Source organism: Anabrus simplex, chromosome 1 (assembly GCF_040414725.1).
Source record: "Anabrus simplex isolate iqAnaSimp1 chromosome 1, ASM4041472v1, whole genome shotgun sequence".
Taxonomy (NCBI): Eukaryota; Metazoa; Arthropoda; class Insecta; order Orthoptera; family Tettigoniidae; genus Anabrus; species Anabrus simplex.
The window spans coordinates 1491392107-1491408588 of record NC_090265.1 but is presented as its reverse complement, the minus strand read 5'-3'; the positions used below and the strand labels follow the sequence as shown (position 1 = coordinate 1491408588).

Below are 16482 nucleotides of genomic sequence, written 5' to 3'. Positions count from 1 at the left end.
TTCAAACGAAATATATACCATGAACAACTGGTTCTCATATCGTATGACAGAAAGCAGCACTAACTGATGCCTACACAGAGCGCTCGTGGAGAGTTACGAAAATATTATAAACCAAGAAATAAAGACAAATATAATAAATAAACCGCACTCCCAATGTACAAATAGAGCAAAGAACATCACACGAAAATACAAACTTCTCAGATTATCATTTCTTTATTTTATTCTGTGGGAAAGAATGAATCAAACAGACTTTAAAAAAAGCAAGAGATTAGTGCTCAGACTTATTTGACAAATAATTTTCCTTGCGAAAACAACTGCATTATAACGATTTTTCAATTCTTATTTAAAACACTGATAAACCCGAAAATGTCTTCTTGGAAAAAAAATTTTCATTTCAGTAACTCCAAAACTCTTCGCGCTATAGCCGTAAATGTGAAACCATGTATGGGTCTATACCACGTATAGAGGTCGGCGGCTACGGAAGGAAAGAGGGTCTATACCACGTATAGAGGTCGGCGCTGAGGGGTTAAGGTACAGCCCCAGCATTTGCCTGGTGTGAAAATGGGAAACCACGGAAAACCATTTTCAGGGCTGCCGATAGTGGGATTCGAACCTACTATTTCCCGGATGCAAGCTCACAGCCGCGCGCCTCAACGCGCACGGCCAACTCGCCCGGTATATCTATCTATCTATCTATCTATCTATCTATCTATCTATCTATCTATCTATCAGGGTTCACGAGTTAAAACTCTAGTTTCTATAAACCCTCAAAACTTACAACTCGATATGTCCCTCGTGCTATAAACAGAGAGATTCTATAAGATACCTTTTGGATAGTTATGACATTCCTTTTAATAATGAGAATCTGAAATAAAAGAAGACGAATAATAATAATAATAATAATAAGAAGAAGAAGAATGCAGATCATTTCAAGTAATCTCTTTACAAGTATCCATTGATTATATTTCTCTCGGTTCATCTCACAATTCTCTTTTACATGGAGTTATAAAAACCAGTTTATTCCTGTAATCTTACAATAACTTGTTATAAAGCAAAAAAGTTCAGGTCCATCTTCTTGGCTGAATGGTCAGCATAGGCTCACAGGGCCTTGGGTTTGATCCCTGGTCAGGTCAGAGATTTTAAATGCATATGTAAATTCTTGTGAGAGACTGAGCGAGTGTGTTTGTCATAACACATATCACTTCACAGCTATATGGTCAGCATGCTGGCCTTTGGTCCAAGGGGCCCTGTGTTCGATTTCCAGCTGGGTTGATGATTTTAACTTTCATTAGTTAATTCCTCTGGCTCTAGGTATTGGGTGCTTGAGTCATCTTCACCATTAGAATTCATCTCAGGTAGAGTCCCATCCTCACAAACGCACAAGTCACCTATAGGACGTCAGCTCGAAAGATCTGCACCAGGCCTCTCCGAGGCCACATGCCATCTATATACAAAACACCACACTACCAACCATCAGAGAAACATGAATACATCCCTCTGTATAGGGTTGATGTCAGCAAGGTCATCTGGCTGTAGGCTAAATCTGGACCAAATCCACATGAAGTGCTGACTCCATTGAATTGGGTACAAGGTGAAGAAGAAGAAGAAAACTTCTGATGCTTTGCATCTTATGCAATTCTCCTTCTACCAGCACAACTGTTTATCAGAAGTGAGTAATCTCAGTGTGTGTCTTGTGATTATCCTGAAAAGAAACAAGATGTCTGAAATTAATGATTTATATCACTGTAGAACAGGGTTTGATTATATAAATCAAATGGAATCAAGGTTCCCTGATGTAATATGTGTGTTCATATTAACACAAGTTCAAATAACTTAAGTGATATAATGTAAACAAATTAATTAAACAGTGTCACAACATATAACAGATTGATAGAAACATGAAGAGGAACACATAATAGGATAAGCACAATAACAAGTCATTTTACGACAATCACTTGTTTGTTCATTTCTATTACCAACATTTAACAGTTTGGCTGTTTTTAAGATTATCAAGCTATACACTTTTTATTCTTTCTCAGAAAGTACATAAATTTTGGTAAACTGTACTTCTATCTTTAGAGAGAGAGAAATATATTCTGACTGTACAGCTGACCACATGAATCCAGAATAATTAACATGTTGTCTCAATAATTATAAGTTGCAGAAAGAAATTCTTTAGGAAAATGTTTCAAATTCATTCTTTAAATTTTAATAAACTCAGTTATAACACAAAAGGCTGCTTTAAAAAGAAGGGGAAAAAAATACCATTTTAAAAATATTCTGGTTATTCCATGGCTCACAGAGGAATAGGAAGCACCTGGGTTGAATGGCTGGACAGGGGATTACTTTTAGTATAACAAATTTGAAAATTGTATGTATTTCTTTTCCTTCTTAAAATTGAGAGAGAGAGAAATTTAATAGCATAACAAAGAATAGCTGAAAATATTAATACGAGCTCGTCAGCTCTAACAATGCCTTGGATTTAGAAGTCCTAAATCAAGTACAGAATAACTTGGGATAAACTCCCAGTCGTTAAATTACCTATGAAAGAGCATAATTGCTCCTGACAGGTACAATATTGTGAAAGAGCAAGGGTACACTTTATAGCAGTCTCAGCTCCAAAATACAAGAGTCTAACCTTGAACAGGCACTCAGTTGCTTTTGACACACTTAATTACACTAGGCAACGCATAGGGTGACCCCATTTCAAAGCGTTCATACGTGGCTGCCCCATGGTGAGCTTATCAATTGCAAGGTTCCACAATAGGTTTAATTACTGTTCCCAATGGGAACCAAAATTAAAACACAGTTACCCTAAGAATGCAGAATAAACAGGGGCATAATTATCCATACTACAAGGCTTTAAGAATAAAGAAAAGAGGTTACACACAACAGACCATTAACAAAAGGCAAGGAGATGAAACACCAGCACTCCTTATAGAAATTTCAAGAAAGACGAGAACCTAAGTGGGCTTAAGGTCCAATGACACAGAGGCTAATACCATACTAAAACGTGTGACTAAAGGTGGAAAATTTAAAAGCTGAGACACGATTTTCAAAATTTAGAGGTTGAAAACTCAAAAGTTAAAGGGGAGATAACTGAGGGTTACCACTGATGCTCCCTTACATTAAATATTTCCCAGTAGGGAATAGAAATAGACTTACAAGTAACTAATCTCATTTGTTCCGTATTGAAGATACAATAAGTAAAATTCTTTCAAGAATAAAATTACTGTGTCCACCTATTCAATACAATTATACTTTGTAGTGATTAAATCCTACATGAATTATAAACACTAGTTAGGAACATGTTTCACCCTAGTTTTGGGCATCTTCAGCCTAATACTAATCTTAAGGTCAAGTCATAAATCCATTAAACATTGGAACTTAATACTAAATACAATGGTCTTATGCTAAATTTTTTTTTTTACAAAAGTTGTGCTTTAGGTGATATTTACATAGTTTACACATGCACATTAATTAAAAGCCAGAATTTGTGAACAAGAAAGCAACTAAAATTTTTTTATTTTACAATGACTAGAGAACGTCCAAAGTGTAAATTGGAATTCTCCTACTGTATGGATGAAAGTTTATGCAAATGTGTTCGTTTGACTAGAGATTGATCACAGCGTGAATTGGGGCTTCTCCAACTGTATGGATGAACATTAGGTTGAAGGTTTTACAGTTGGTTCGTTCAAAGGTGGTTCCGATATTGCGCTTTTTACTACATTTTTTCTATTTACAATTGTTTTTTCAAGTCAACTGTTTTCCAAGAACTTAGCAGGAGCACAAGTTCTCATTCAATTATACTGATTTGTGTCGTATATTTTTTATATACGTACTTAACTTCCTGCAACCGAGACAAATATTGGACCTTCAAGACATTCTCCACTCTACTTTGGCGTTCGAGACCGCAGCACATGACCTTGAATGTGCCGCGCTGATCATCGGGAACTGGCGGTTTGCTTCTACAAAATAGTCGTCTGCGACTTCAAGTTTATTTATAACCTTCATATATTATTTGATAGTGTTGTGACTTTGTGCCTGACAGAGTGTGAAACTAACCCATTTCTCCAATATTCATAAACATTGTGTGATTTCGCCTACTTGTTTTTACGGCTGACGATGACCTGGACTAAGGTCGAAACCGGTCCCATTTAAATAAGAATGTAATTACTACATTTCTTTCTTTTATGTATTGAATTGGTTGAACTTCAATTATTTAATTTTTAATGTTATGGTCACCTATGTCGTAAGTATATTGTTACAAAACTGGAACCGTGGTATAAAGCTGAACATGTTGGGTTTGAATATTCCTTTAGAAAGAAGCATGGTTGGACAGTAATATTTTATAGGTTAAAACATGTATGTTGGAAGCATATTGTTGATATCATTCATTAGTGCTCATCTGATCAAAATTTTTGGAATGTTGTGCCATTCTTGTCGATTAACGTTCCCGTTGGTCCATTGTTCAACCTTGGGAGGAATTTTGAGTTGTCTGTAACTGAATAAGAGAAAAAAGGAATTTAGAATGATGAAAGTAGAGCCCAATAAAATAATTGTAAAGTGAAAGTGTTTACCCCATACAAGTGGGCGAACTTACTTGTCCTGTCAGATGTTAGCTGGAACCACTTGTTCCGGTTGTGTCTGAACGACTAACCTTGTTACTTCTAGTGAAGTATTGATGCGGTAACGGAGGGGTGGAGCGTAGAGGGGAAGGAGGAGTGAGTTTCAATTTGTGCGTCTGTGTTGTTGCTAGAGAGGCATTATTCGAACTGGATTGGGCAGGCCCAGCATTAGGTGTGGCAATTGGAGCGCATGCATGCTGTGATTTAAACATACTGGGGACTTTATTCTGATTTACGGCCTGGATTAACCTGGGAGTTGCCTCATATAACGGATTTTTGTTGTCAATGACGTCGTTAAGATTATTATTTATATTATAAGTTTGCTCCAAATAAATGTACAAGTTTTCTATCTCGCTCAATAACTTCCCCTTACCTAGGCTTCTAACGATGTCAAATCTTTCTCTATTGAGGTGAATTTATGGCCTGTTTCACTCATATGCTGGCTCATGGTCGAATACTTGTTATGCTTGGAAGCACTGTAATGTTCCAGATACCTTGTGTAAAAGCTCCTCCCTGTTTGACCAAAATACGTGAACCCACATTGTGTACATTTTAACCTATAAACATCAGATCCTGAGTAAATGTTGTTATTATTATTGACCCTATTGTGGTTGTGGAATATGTTCTGGTTATTATTTACTGTCCTGAAGGCTATGTTGACGTTGTGTGTTTTTAAAACATTAGTGATCTGATGGATAGCCGGGCTGTCATACGTAAATGTGGCGTAGCTATTTTTCTTTGATTTTTCTGGGAGTAGGTTGCAAGATAGCCTAATTTTGATCTTATTAATTAACCGATTAATTATATTTATTTTAAAGTCATTGAACTGAGCTAATTCTCTTATGTAATTCAGCTCTATTTCCAAACTTTTTGGCGAAAGAGGAATTTTTTGTGCCCTAGTTTTTGGGTCTTAGGATGCAAGGATGAATCTTTAATAGTTATGGGTGAATGAGTAGGTTTCCAAAAAATTTGAAATTCAAAAGTGTTCCATAAAAGTAACCATAACCACCTTTGAACGAACCAACTGTAAAACCTTCAACCTAATGTTCATCCATACAGTTGGAGAAGCCCCAATTCACGCTGTGATCAATCTCTAGTCAAACGAACACATTTGCATATACTTTCATCCAACAGTAGGAGAAATCCAATTTACACTTTGGACGTTCTCTAGTCATTGTAAAATAAAATAATTTAGTTGCTTCCTTGTTCACAAATTCTAGCTTTTAATTAATGTACATGTGTAAACTATACACATATCACCTAAAGCACAACTTTTGTAAAAAAAATTTTTAGCATTAGACCATTTATTTAGTATTAAGTTCCAATGTTTAATAGATTTATGACTTGACCTTAAGATTAGTATTAGGCTGAAAATGCCCAAAACTAGGGCAAAACATGTTCCTAACTAGTGTTTATAATTCATGTAGGATTTAATCACTATAAAATATAATTGTATTGAATAGGTGGACACAGTAATTTTATTCTTGAAAGAATTTTACTTATAGAAATAGAGTCCGAAGACTGTGCAGAAGTCCTCCACTTCAACCACCAAAAGACAAAAATACGTTAAGAAAATGGCTAAAACCTTCCCCACAAACTACCTGCAGGCACGATCACATGTTTAGGTAAATTCTGCCATTACTTTGTATCGCTGGACCTTCTTCAAGCCAGCTGTGCCCCTGCCTCCCTAGCCTTCTCTGGCCTCCATCAAGTCGCATTCTCAAGAACTGGAGCAATTCAGGCAAGACGGCCCTAAGTGCCTTCCTTATATACTACTGTAGGGGAAAGTTATAGACTACGGTAAATTAAAATACTATATGTTGATAGGCTGAATTTTTATATACACCCCCCAGTTTTGATTGGCTAGAGAACATAGTTACAAGCACGTAATAGGTAGATTACAATTGAGGAGTAACCAGCTGAAGAAACTTCTGAACATTAAAATAAAACAATCCTCAGAAAAAGGTTTAATAAAAACAAAATTGCCTAAGCTATTAGTTTGTGTCTAGCCGTAAGAGGTCACTAACCAATAGATGGTAGAGCCATCTAACTGTTGAAGAAGAAAGTTTTAGAAAGTTTTTAAAAGTTCATGTCTGCTGGCATAGATGGTCGTCGAGAAGGCGCATAGTTTAAGTAACCGGGAAAGGTGTACCCCTGGTACAAAAACCATAGCACAGACATTTTAAATGAAAACATTATCCTATATTCTTCACATAATACATACCTAAAATAATGTTTATCACTGATGCACTTACACAGCTCAAGGCATGAAAGTTAAGAATTCCACCACTGATAAATGCTGGCAAGTTACTGAGCTCTAATGGCACACTTAGCATTCACTCAATAAAATTAACTCAGCCCTACAAACGATTTTCGAGGTCTGGTTCACTACTACAGTGCTCAAAAAATGTTCTGCAAATTATAATATCACATGGGATATGTCATGGTACCTTAAAACCTTTAGAGTGGGGCTCGCTTCAGGTAACGCGGCTGGAGTAAGCCGGCTGATGGGTGCGCGTCATGTGAAGTGCAGAAAGTTTTTTTTATTATTATTTTTTTTTTATCACCGAGCTCGATAGCTGCAGTCGCTTAAGTGCGGTCAGTATCCAGTATTCGGGAGATAGTAGGTTCGAACCCCACTGTCGGCAGCCCTGAAGATGGTTTTCCGTGGTTTCCCATTTTCACACCAGCCAAATGCTGGGACTGTACCTTAATTTTTTTATTTTTTGTCAATTTGCTTTACGTCGCACCGACACAGATATGTCTTACGGCGACGATCGGATAGGAAAGGCCTGGGAATTGGAAGGAAGCGGCCGTGGCCTTAATTAAGGTACAGCCCCGGCATTTGCCTGGTGTGATGTACCTTAATTAAGGCCACGGCCGCTTCCTTCCCACTCCTAGCCCTTCCCTGTCCCATCGTCGCCATAAGACCTAACTGTGTCGGCGCGACGTAAAGCAACTAGCAAAAAAAAAAAAAAAATAAAAAAAAAATAAAAAAAAAATTTAAAAAAAAATAAAAAAAAATTTTTTTGTGGCGCTTAGCTATTGCTGGTGCGAGAAGCTCAGTCAGTGTGCTGCGTGGAGCGTAGTGTTGCGTGTCTCGGTTTGATTGTTTTCAGCTCTCATAAGTTCTTTTGTTGGTATATAAATATCTCTTGTAATTTATTGTTTTAATTCTACATGTAGCGCTTCCTATTTGTTGTGAACATGTCCAAAAGAACTGTAGATCTTCCGAGTGATGATATACAGGATATTCTCGAACTCAGTGAGAAAGATAGTTGCAGTAATTGTAGTTTAGATAGTAATGGTGAAACTATCCCGTTGTTAGATGCTCCAAGCACGAGCATCGGAGTAGGCCTGCTGCCTAGATGCCATGGACAGGTGCCGAGTTCAAGCTCCAATGAGAGTAGCAAGTCAGAAAGCGAGAGCGATTTGCCTCTTAATCTGCCTAGTGAATAGGATGTATGGGGATGTAGGAGAGCCCGATTTCCAGCTACATACCAAAGTGGAATTTAGGGCAAACTTTTAACTAAAAAAGAATCAAACGAAATATTTGAGCATTTCATTGATGATGAACTATGTGAACTTATTGCAGAGCAAACTAATCTGTATGCTCAGCAGTCAATACAAGCTAGTATAGGAACAGCTAAAATGAAAAGAAGAAGCAGAGAGAGGGATTGGGTTCCTACTAACAAGAAAGAAATAAAACTTATTTGGGATACTTTTTTCTTCTGGGCATAATTCAAAAGCCGAAGCTATCTCATTATTTTTCACGTAATAGATTGTTTGCTACACCGGTGTTTTACGAGACCATGCCTGAGAAACTTTTTTCCTTCTTCTGAAATGTTTACATATCTCCAATAATGAGGCTTACGATTGGCAAGTATCCCCAAAACTCTACAAAGTGAAGCCAGTTTTAGACGTTGTTGTATCAAAATTTAAAATTTCCTATTTGCCAGATGATCGTGTATCTATTGAGGAAAGTTTACTCCTTCGGAAAGGTCGAAGAAGAAAGCTTGTTTCGGGATGGAATCCTTCAAATTATGTGAGGCCAAAACCAGATATGTATGGAATATCCTGTCGTACAAGGCAAAGAAACTGAGCTAGTAAATAAGGTTTGTGGGGTAAATATTTCTCAGTATACCAAGTCCTCGAAAGTTGTGTTTGCTGTAGGCGAACCTCTTCTAAATAAGGGATACCTCATAGCTCTGGATAATTATTACAGTAGCCCGGAACTCTTCAATCAGCTCAATGAGTTTCAGACAGACGCTGTCAGTACTGTAAAATCTAACAGAAAAAATCTTTCGAAGGACGTACTGCATGCTGAGTAGTATTCATGACGCAGAAATGCACACTGTTCTAAACAAGAAAGGAGAAATCAAAGAGAAGCTGGTCGTAAGTATTGAGTACAATGAGTCAATGGGAGGGGTGGACTTATTGGACCAATGTATCTTGCCATACAGTACTGCGAGAAAAAGAATTAAGAAGTATTACCACAAGATTTTTAGACACCTACTGGACATAACAATGTTCAATGCTTTCGTGATATACAAGAAACACGGCGGTAAATTCACTCAGTTGGAGTTTCGTATTCAAACTGTGCAGAAACTATTTCAGAAGTATGCGAATGCTACCCCTAACGCAGCCTTGCCAATTCGATCAGTGAGACCTGCACCCACTGACTTGTCAACTTGATTCTTGGGAAGGCATTTTTCAGATCTCAATCCAGCCTCAAAATCAACATTGCATGCAAATAAGAGATGCGTTGTTTGCATGGCAAAAGGCCAGCGGCGGGACACTCAGTATTGTTGTGTAGTATGCAATGTCGCTTTGTGCCCCCATCCTTGCTTCAGGTTTTACCATACAGCTGAAGTATGAGCATTGCAAATATGCCAGTGAGTCTCAGGTTCTATGCTCGGGGATTCTGAGAAGCTCGTAGTGTACACTCGGTGACCGCTGTACAATCTGTGTGCCGGCAACTATCAGTGACCATCCTGAAAGTTTTTTCAGTTTTTTTCTCCAGTTATTTGTGATAGCTATTGAGTGTAAATAGTGTTGAACAGTGAAGTATAATTTTGTATAATGCGGTGACAAAATCATAATGAATGAACTCATGGATTACTCGCTGTCTTCTAAATGGAAAGTTATAGGCTTATGTGGCGAGTACATTATTCTATTTTATTTCAGGAAAATGTGATATTTGAGTGAACATGTCTCTATTGTTTGGAGAATCTGACAATTTTTCAATTGTGTGTTACGCATTTCAATGATCAATTAATATAAGCAACATAATAAAACAAATTACACTGCAATGTATAATTCTATGCTAAGTTTAACACAATATAATATTTAAGCGGGTGTAGGTCGGCAAAAACTTTTTTTTAAGAAACATTTTACTGAAAATGATTCCCCCACTATGCAGGAATTTCTCGTTTATGACCTCCCCACTTAACGGGTTAAACATGACTGTCCAATGTCTGAGACACATAATGATGCTAAACCTACATCTAGTTCAATATCTGTCATGTTGGTCAGTTTAATAACATTATTTGTGAGGTCGGTATTGTACAGGCAGCACATGCAGGGCTGAGGTAGACATGGTAAGAGTATCTGTTTCTGCTATTGACTGCATTTGAATTGTGACATTGTTGCAAGTAGGATGGGACAAGTGGATGTCGCTGCTAGTGTTGGAATGATTCAGAAGGATGTCCCCAGAATTTGGAAAAAGTTCCACGAGACACAAATGGTTGTTGATCGATAACAAATGGGATGCGCACACAAGACAACATGCAGGGAGGATTGGTATTTGTTGCCTTCAACATGTCGTAAGCCACTTTGTTCCACCAGGATCTTTGCATGGCATACAGCATACAACAAATGGTGTGTCCGCCATATTCTGCAGACATGAACTGTGTTGAACTTGCATGGTGTAAACTGAAGAGAGGTAACTGCCCACTGTCCTAATCCTCCTGCTAACATTCAGCAAGACTGAAGCAGCTATCCCAGAGTGGGATAATTGCCCCAAAACAAGTTGGATTCTTTGGTGCTGAGTATAGATTGTTGTGTTCAAGCATGCCTCAGGACTCGAGGTACACAGTACTGATCAGCCACATAATATGAACCATAATTTTGTTGCAATTGATGACTATCATGTTTGTTCCGTATTAACTTTAACCCACAAAACAGTCATCTTTTATAGTCTGATTCATAGAGCTCTAAATAATATACTGTTAACAACTAAAAATTATACAAAGGAAATTAATAACATTTACAACATTGGCCTTATCAATGTCTACAACAGAAATTTTGTCAACAGAAAACTTAATAAAATTAAAAGTAAACTATCCACTAGGCCTAAATGAATCAGAGATCCAAAACAGGAAATAAAAAAGAACATTCTTAGTGAAAAAATCCACTTAGGATAGCTGCCCTAATATTACTGAAACCACAAAGGTTCAGCCTACTGAAAAATGAAATGGTGTATGGCTTTTATTGCCGGGAGTGTCCAAGGACAAGTTTGGCTCGCCAGGAGTAGGTCTTCTGAATTGAAGCCCGTAGGCGACCTGCACGTTGTGATGAGGATGAAATGATGAAGAGGACACACATACACCCAGCCCCCTTGCCAGCGGAATTAACTAATTATGGTTAAAATTCCCGACCCTGCCGGGAATCGAACCTGGCATCCCTGTAACCAAAGGCCAGCCAGAGCCTACTGATTAATCCTTAAGGACAATAAGAAAACATATTTAATTCATTTTCATTGGAACGTTTTTAAATGTTGCAATATTTATTCATTTTCAGGCAGCCAATACCCCCCCTCCCCCTCATGGATTCTATTTATTCAAATAACTTTTAAGTTATACAGATTATTTTGTACTATTTGAAGTGAATCTCTCAAGGTCGCAGTTGACATTTCTTGTAGAGCGTTAGTAGGGAGTCAAAACTTTTTTAAATTATTCAGAGAAATTTGTGATTGTTCTGCACGCACCAAACAATATGGCAATAACTTCCCAGTTGTTAATTTTGCACTTGTGACCCAAGTCACTAAAGCAAGGCTCATATTGCCTTTTCTTTTCTGAATTAACCTCATTGGATTGCTTTACAACTCGCTCAAATCTGACTGTTAGATCAATAATGATGCCTTTGGTATGTTAACATATGGACTTATGGCTACGAAGAGGATAGAAAGAACTTACAACAATAACAATATTTTTCAAGTAATTAATGTTGTTAAAAAACGTAACTTCAATGTACAGTAGCTCTCAAAACTAATAATACCAATCCTAATTTATTTTTCAAGACCCATACCATCAATAATAATGATTCTGGTCTTTACAAACTCAAATGAACACACTGTAACTCTAGCTATATACAGTAGATCATAAAGGAACTTTCTTATACAGCATCAAGAACTCACAAATGTCAAAATATACAATATACATACATGAATATATATGATAAGTTTCTCTCACAATTTTGCTTTTATCAATCAAGATTCAAGAATCCTCCATAAAATTGAAAAGGTACTTTAATGAACATTTAGAAAACATTCACATTATATTAGATTAAGGAATTTTTTCCCTATTTACTTCATCTCGCACCGACACAGGTAGGCGATGATTGGATAGGAAAGGAATAGGAAGGAAGCGGCCATGGCCTTAATTAAGATACAGCCCCAGCATTTTCCTGGTGTGAAAATGGGAAACCACGGAAAACCATCCTCAGGGCTGTCGACAGTGGGGTTCGAATCCACTATCTCCTGGATTCAAGCTCACAGCTGTGTGCCCCTAACTATATGGCCAACTCACCCAGTAAGATAAAGAATTAATCCTAGCATTAATGAAAATGAAATTCCTGCATGCACCAATATCCTTCTCAAAGAGCTAAATAACATTTTTCAAAAAAAAATCCAGTGATCACATTACTTAACAGAACACGATCCCTCCTATTTCACTCCTCCCCACCTCCTCACTATTTAATCACCTTAATCCAACAACACATTTGTTTAACAGTCCTGCATTTTCTTACTTACTTACTTACTTACTGGTCGGCGCTACAGTCCTTGTAGGTCCTTGGCCTCCTTTATCACCTGCCTCCATTCATCTCGGTCCTCAGCTTTTCTTCTCCAACGTTTAACTCCTAACTTTCTAAGGTCATCCTCAACATCATCAATCCACCTTTTCCTGGGTCTTCCTCTTCTCCTCCTTCCATCAAGTTTCCCTATAAACACCTTTTTTACGGTGCAGGTTTCTGCCATTCTCTGAACATGACCGGCCCACCTAATTCTTCCCTGCTTAATTTTAGCAACAATATCTGGCTGGCCAAACAGTCCTTGCAGCTCTACATTTGTCCTCATTCTCCACCCATCCTGCTCTCTTACTGCACCGAATATCTTTCTCAATATCTTCCTTTCCCACCGTAACAGCCACTGTTCTTCTCTGGAGGTCATCACCCAGCATTCTGAGCCATACATAACTATTGGTCTTAGTACTGTTGTGTATATTTTAATTTTTGTATTCCTGCTGACATTCCTGGATTTAAACATATTTTGCAAGGCGTAAAAGCATCGGTTTCCACTTGTTATCCTCTCCTGTATTTCTACGGAGGTTTTATTGTCCTCTGTTATTATAGAGCCTAGATATTTGAAAGATGTGACTCTTTGATATTCCTTCCCATTTAATCTTACTGGGGTCCTTCCTCTTACTCCCTCTGTATCTCCCATCTTCATATATTTTGTTTTGTTTATATTCACTTCTAGTCCTAGGTCCCGTGCTTTCCCTTCTAATACTGAGTAGCTCTCTTCAAGAGCTCTTTCATTTCTTGCAATTATTGCTACATCATCAGCATATGCTATCACTTGTACTAATCTGTTCAAAATGGTTCCCCCTGGGTTGATGGGCAATTCACGGATTACTTTTTCCAATGCTAGGTTAAAAAGAAGTGTGGAAAGTACATCTCCCTGTCTTAGTCCTCTCCCCACTAAAAACTCCTCTGACAGATCTTGCTCCACTCTCACCTTGCATACCGTTGTTTTCAAAGTCATTTCTGTTAATCTAATCAATTTCCTTGGGATTCCAAATTCTTTCATAATCTTGTAAATTTTACCCCTATCTAGACTGTCATATGCCTGTTTAAAATCAACATACAGCTGATGTAGCTGTTTGTCATATTCATAAAATTTCTCTAGCACTTGTCGTAATATAAATATCTGATCCAGAGTAGAGCGATGTTTTCTAAAACCTGCTTGGTAATCCCCTAATATTCTTTCCATCCATAATTCCAATCTTAAGGCTAGTACCTTACCAAAAACCTTGTACGTTCCATCCAGCAAGGTGATCCCTCGATAATTTCCACATACTGCCTTATCTCCCTTTTTATGTAATGGGTAAATTATACCCAATGTCCAATCCTTGGGTATTTCCTCCTTTGTCCAAACCTCCTTAATCAATTCATAAACAGCCATTTCTATTCCCTCTCCCCCATATCTCAACAGCTCTGACTCCATTCCATCTTCACCTGGGGCTCTATTATTCTTTAATGCATTAATTGCAGCTTTGACCTCTTCTAAGTCTGGCTCTTTTACTGATTCCTCTTCCAATTCTCTTTCTTCCCCATCAACATTTATATTTTCCTCCTCTCTATCATCTTCATTATTTCCATTGAGTAACTCGTAAAAATACTCCTGCCATCTTCCAAGCACTTTGCTTTTATCACCCAGAAGGTTTCCATCTTTATCCTTGAAGAAAACAGCTCTTGGTTGAAACCCTCTCTTAATGTCTTTTGTTCTTTCATAGAACTTTCGTACCTCGTTTCTATCCTTCATTTCATCCAGTTCTTCGATTCTCTTTCTTTCAAAAGCTCTTTTCTTATATCTACATATCTTATCTGCTCTTCTTCGTTTCTCTCTATACTCTTCTACTGTTTGTCTTGTTCTCCTTTGAAGCATTCTGTTCCTAGCATCATTCCTCTCTTGGATTAATGTTGAACATTCCTCATCAAACCATTCTGCTCTCTTTACCAATTTCTTCTTTCCCAAGGTACTATCTGCAACTTCACTGATAGTTGTTTTCAGTATCTCCCATTTATCTTCCACTTCTCCTTTCTCCCATAATTCCCTTTTTATTGCCAAAGATTCAGCTATTTTCTTTTTGTATTTCTCTTGCAATTCCTCATTTTTTAGTCCTTCAATATTGTGCTTTGCCTTTCTTGTTACTTTTTCCGTTCTTGCCAAATCTATTTTTTGTCTGTACTTGACTCTAACAAGATAGTGGTCTGTATCTGCATCAGCACCTCTGCAGCTTCTAACATCCATAATATCTGATGCATGTCGCCTGTCTATGATAACATGGTCTATTTGATTTCTTGTCACACCATCTGGTGAAATCCAGGTCTCCTTGTGAATGTTTTTCCTAGGATGCCAAGTACTTTTAATTATCATCTGCTTTCCACTCACAAAATCAATCAATCTCAATCCGTTATCATTACTTACTTCATGCAGGCTTTCTTTCCCTACTAAGTGTTTGTACACTTCTTCTCTTCCAATTTTTGCATTTAAATCTCCAAGGATAATTTTTACATCATGCCTTTGAACTTTATTAATTTCTTCCTCCAATTTGGTATAAAATGCATCTTTCTTCTCATCTTCTGCCTCCTCAGTAGGGGCGTACACACAAAACACAGTTACGTTGAAGAATTTTGCCCTAATTCTCACAGAGCACATCCTATCATTGATTGGAGTAAAGTTGATCACGCTTTGCTTTACTGACTTATGTATGAGGAATCCTGTGCCATTACTGCCTGCTTTTTCTCCACTGTACATCAAAATATGTTGTCCAGACATCATCATCCCTTGCCCTTTCCATCTTAGTTCCTGTAGAGCTGCTATTTTCACTCCATACTTATCCATTTCATTCCTTAATACTTTTAACTTGCCAGGTCTCTTCAATGTCTTAACATTCCACGTTGCTAATATAATATCATTTTTCCTTCTCTTTAGCCGTTTTTCTCGCCGGTTCGTCACCAAGTTTTCCAGTCCTGCATTATTCATTCTTAAGGTATCCGTAACAGTTGGTTTTTTTACGAGGTAGGGGAGTTAACCCTACGCTCAACCCCCAACCTGGAGGACCAGGGTATCACTCTTAGTCTGGATCATCACCTTAGACCTGTCCGGCTTGGGTGGCCCTACCAGGAGCAGATGCTCCCGCCGGCATAGCTCTAAGGATCATTTGACCACGCAAGCCTCCAATAAACACCCGGCAAAATATATTTTGCCTTCGTCAAGGTGGTGATACCTTCGGGAGGGCTGCATTTTCTATTAAACTTCAAAAGACAACATGAAAGGCATGTTTCCCTTTCTAAAGGATATCAAATCTAACATCTCTTTGAAATCATCCATTTTATTATATACTAGCAGTTACCCGCGGCTTTGCTCGCGTGGATTTCATAATTTGATAAAAGTAATTGTTCCTCGGTACTGTACTAAGACATTATCTGAAAATCCCTAAAGTATAAAAAACTCACCAAAAATTGAATTTCATTTACCCCCAAAACACTGTGTAAACCACGTTTGTGGTATTGCTTTTTGGGGCTAAGATGACCATGCGACATAGAACTGTACATGTAAGAAACAGTCTTCTCTCAAGTCAAAAAAAAGTTTCTTTATTTTTAAAGAAGATTCCCAATAACTATTTCCACATCTGTAACATCTTCAGTTTTTGAGATATAAGTATCCCCATAAAAAGAATTCAACCCCAGTCCTTCCCCCACCCCCCACCTATGTGGATTCCCTCAAACAAAAAAATACGTGTTCCTTTATTTTCAAAGGAAATTCCAAATACCAATTTCACATCTGTAA

At 37.7% G+C, this 16482-nt stretch overlaps 1 protein-coding gene across 3 annotated transcripts in view; it reads right to left on the bottom strand.

The window, feature by feature from the left end:
* Nucleotides 1–964: 964 nt before the first annotated feature.
* The window catches only part of fy (fuzzy planar cell polarity protein-like protein), a 196502-nt gene continuing 180984 nt past the window's right edge, over nt 965–16482 (bottom strand). For all 3 annotated transcript variants that reach the window (XM_067153251.2, XM_067153249.2, XM_068229108.1), the window contains one exon: nt 965–1702. In XM_067153251.2, the coding sequence (XP_067009352.2) occupies nt 1645–1702 (58 nt within the window). In that variant the 3' untranslated portion in view covers nt 965–1644. The remainder of the gene's footprint in view (nt 1703–16482) is intronic.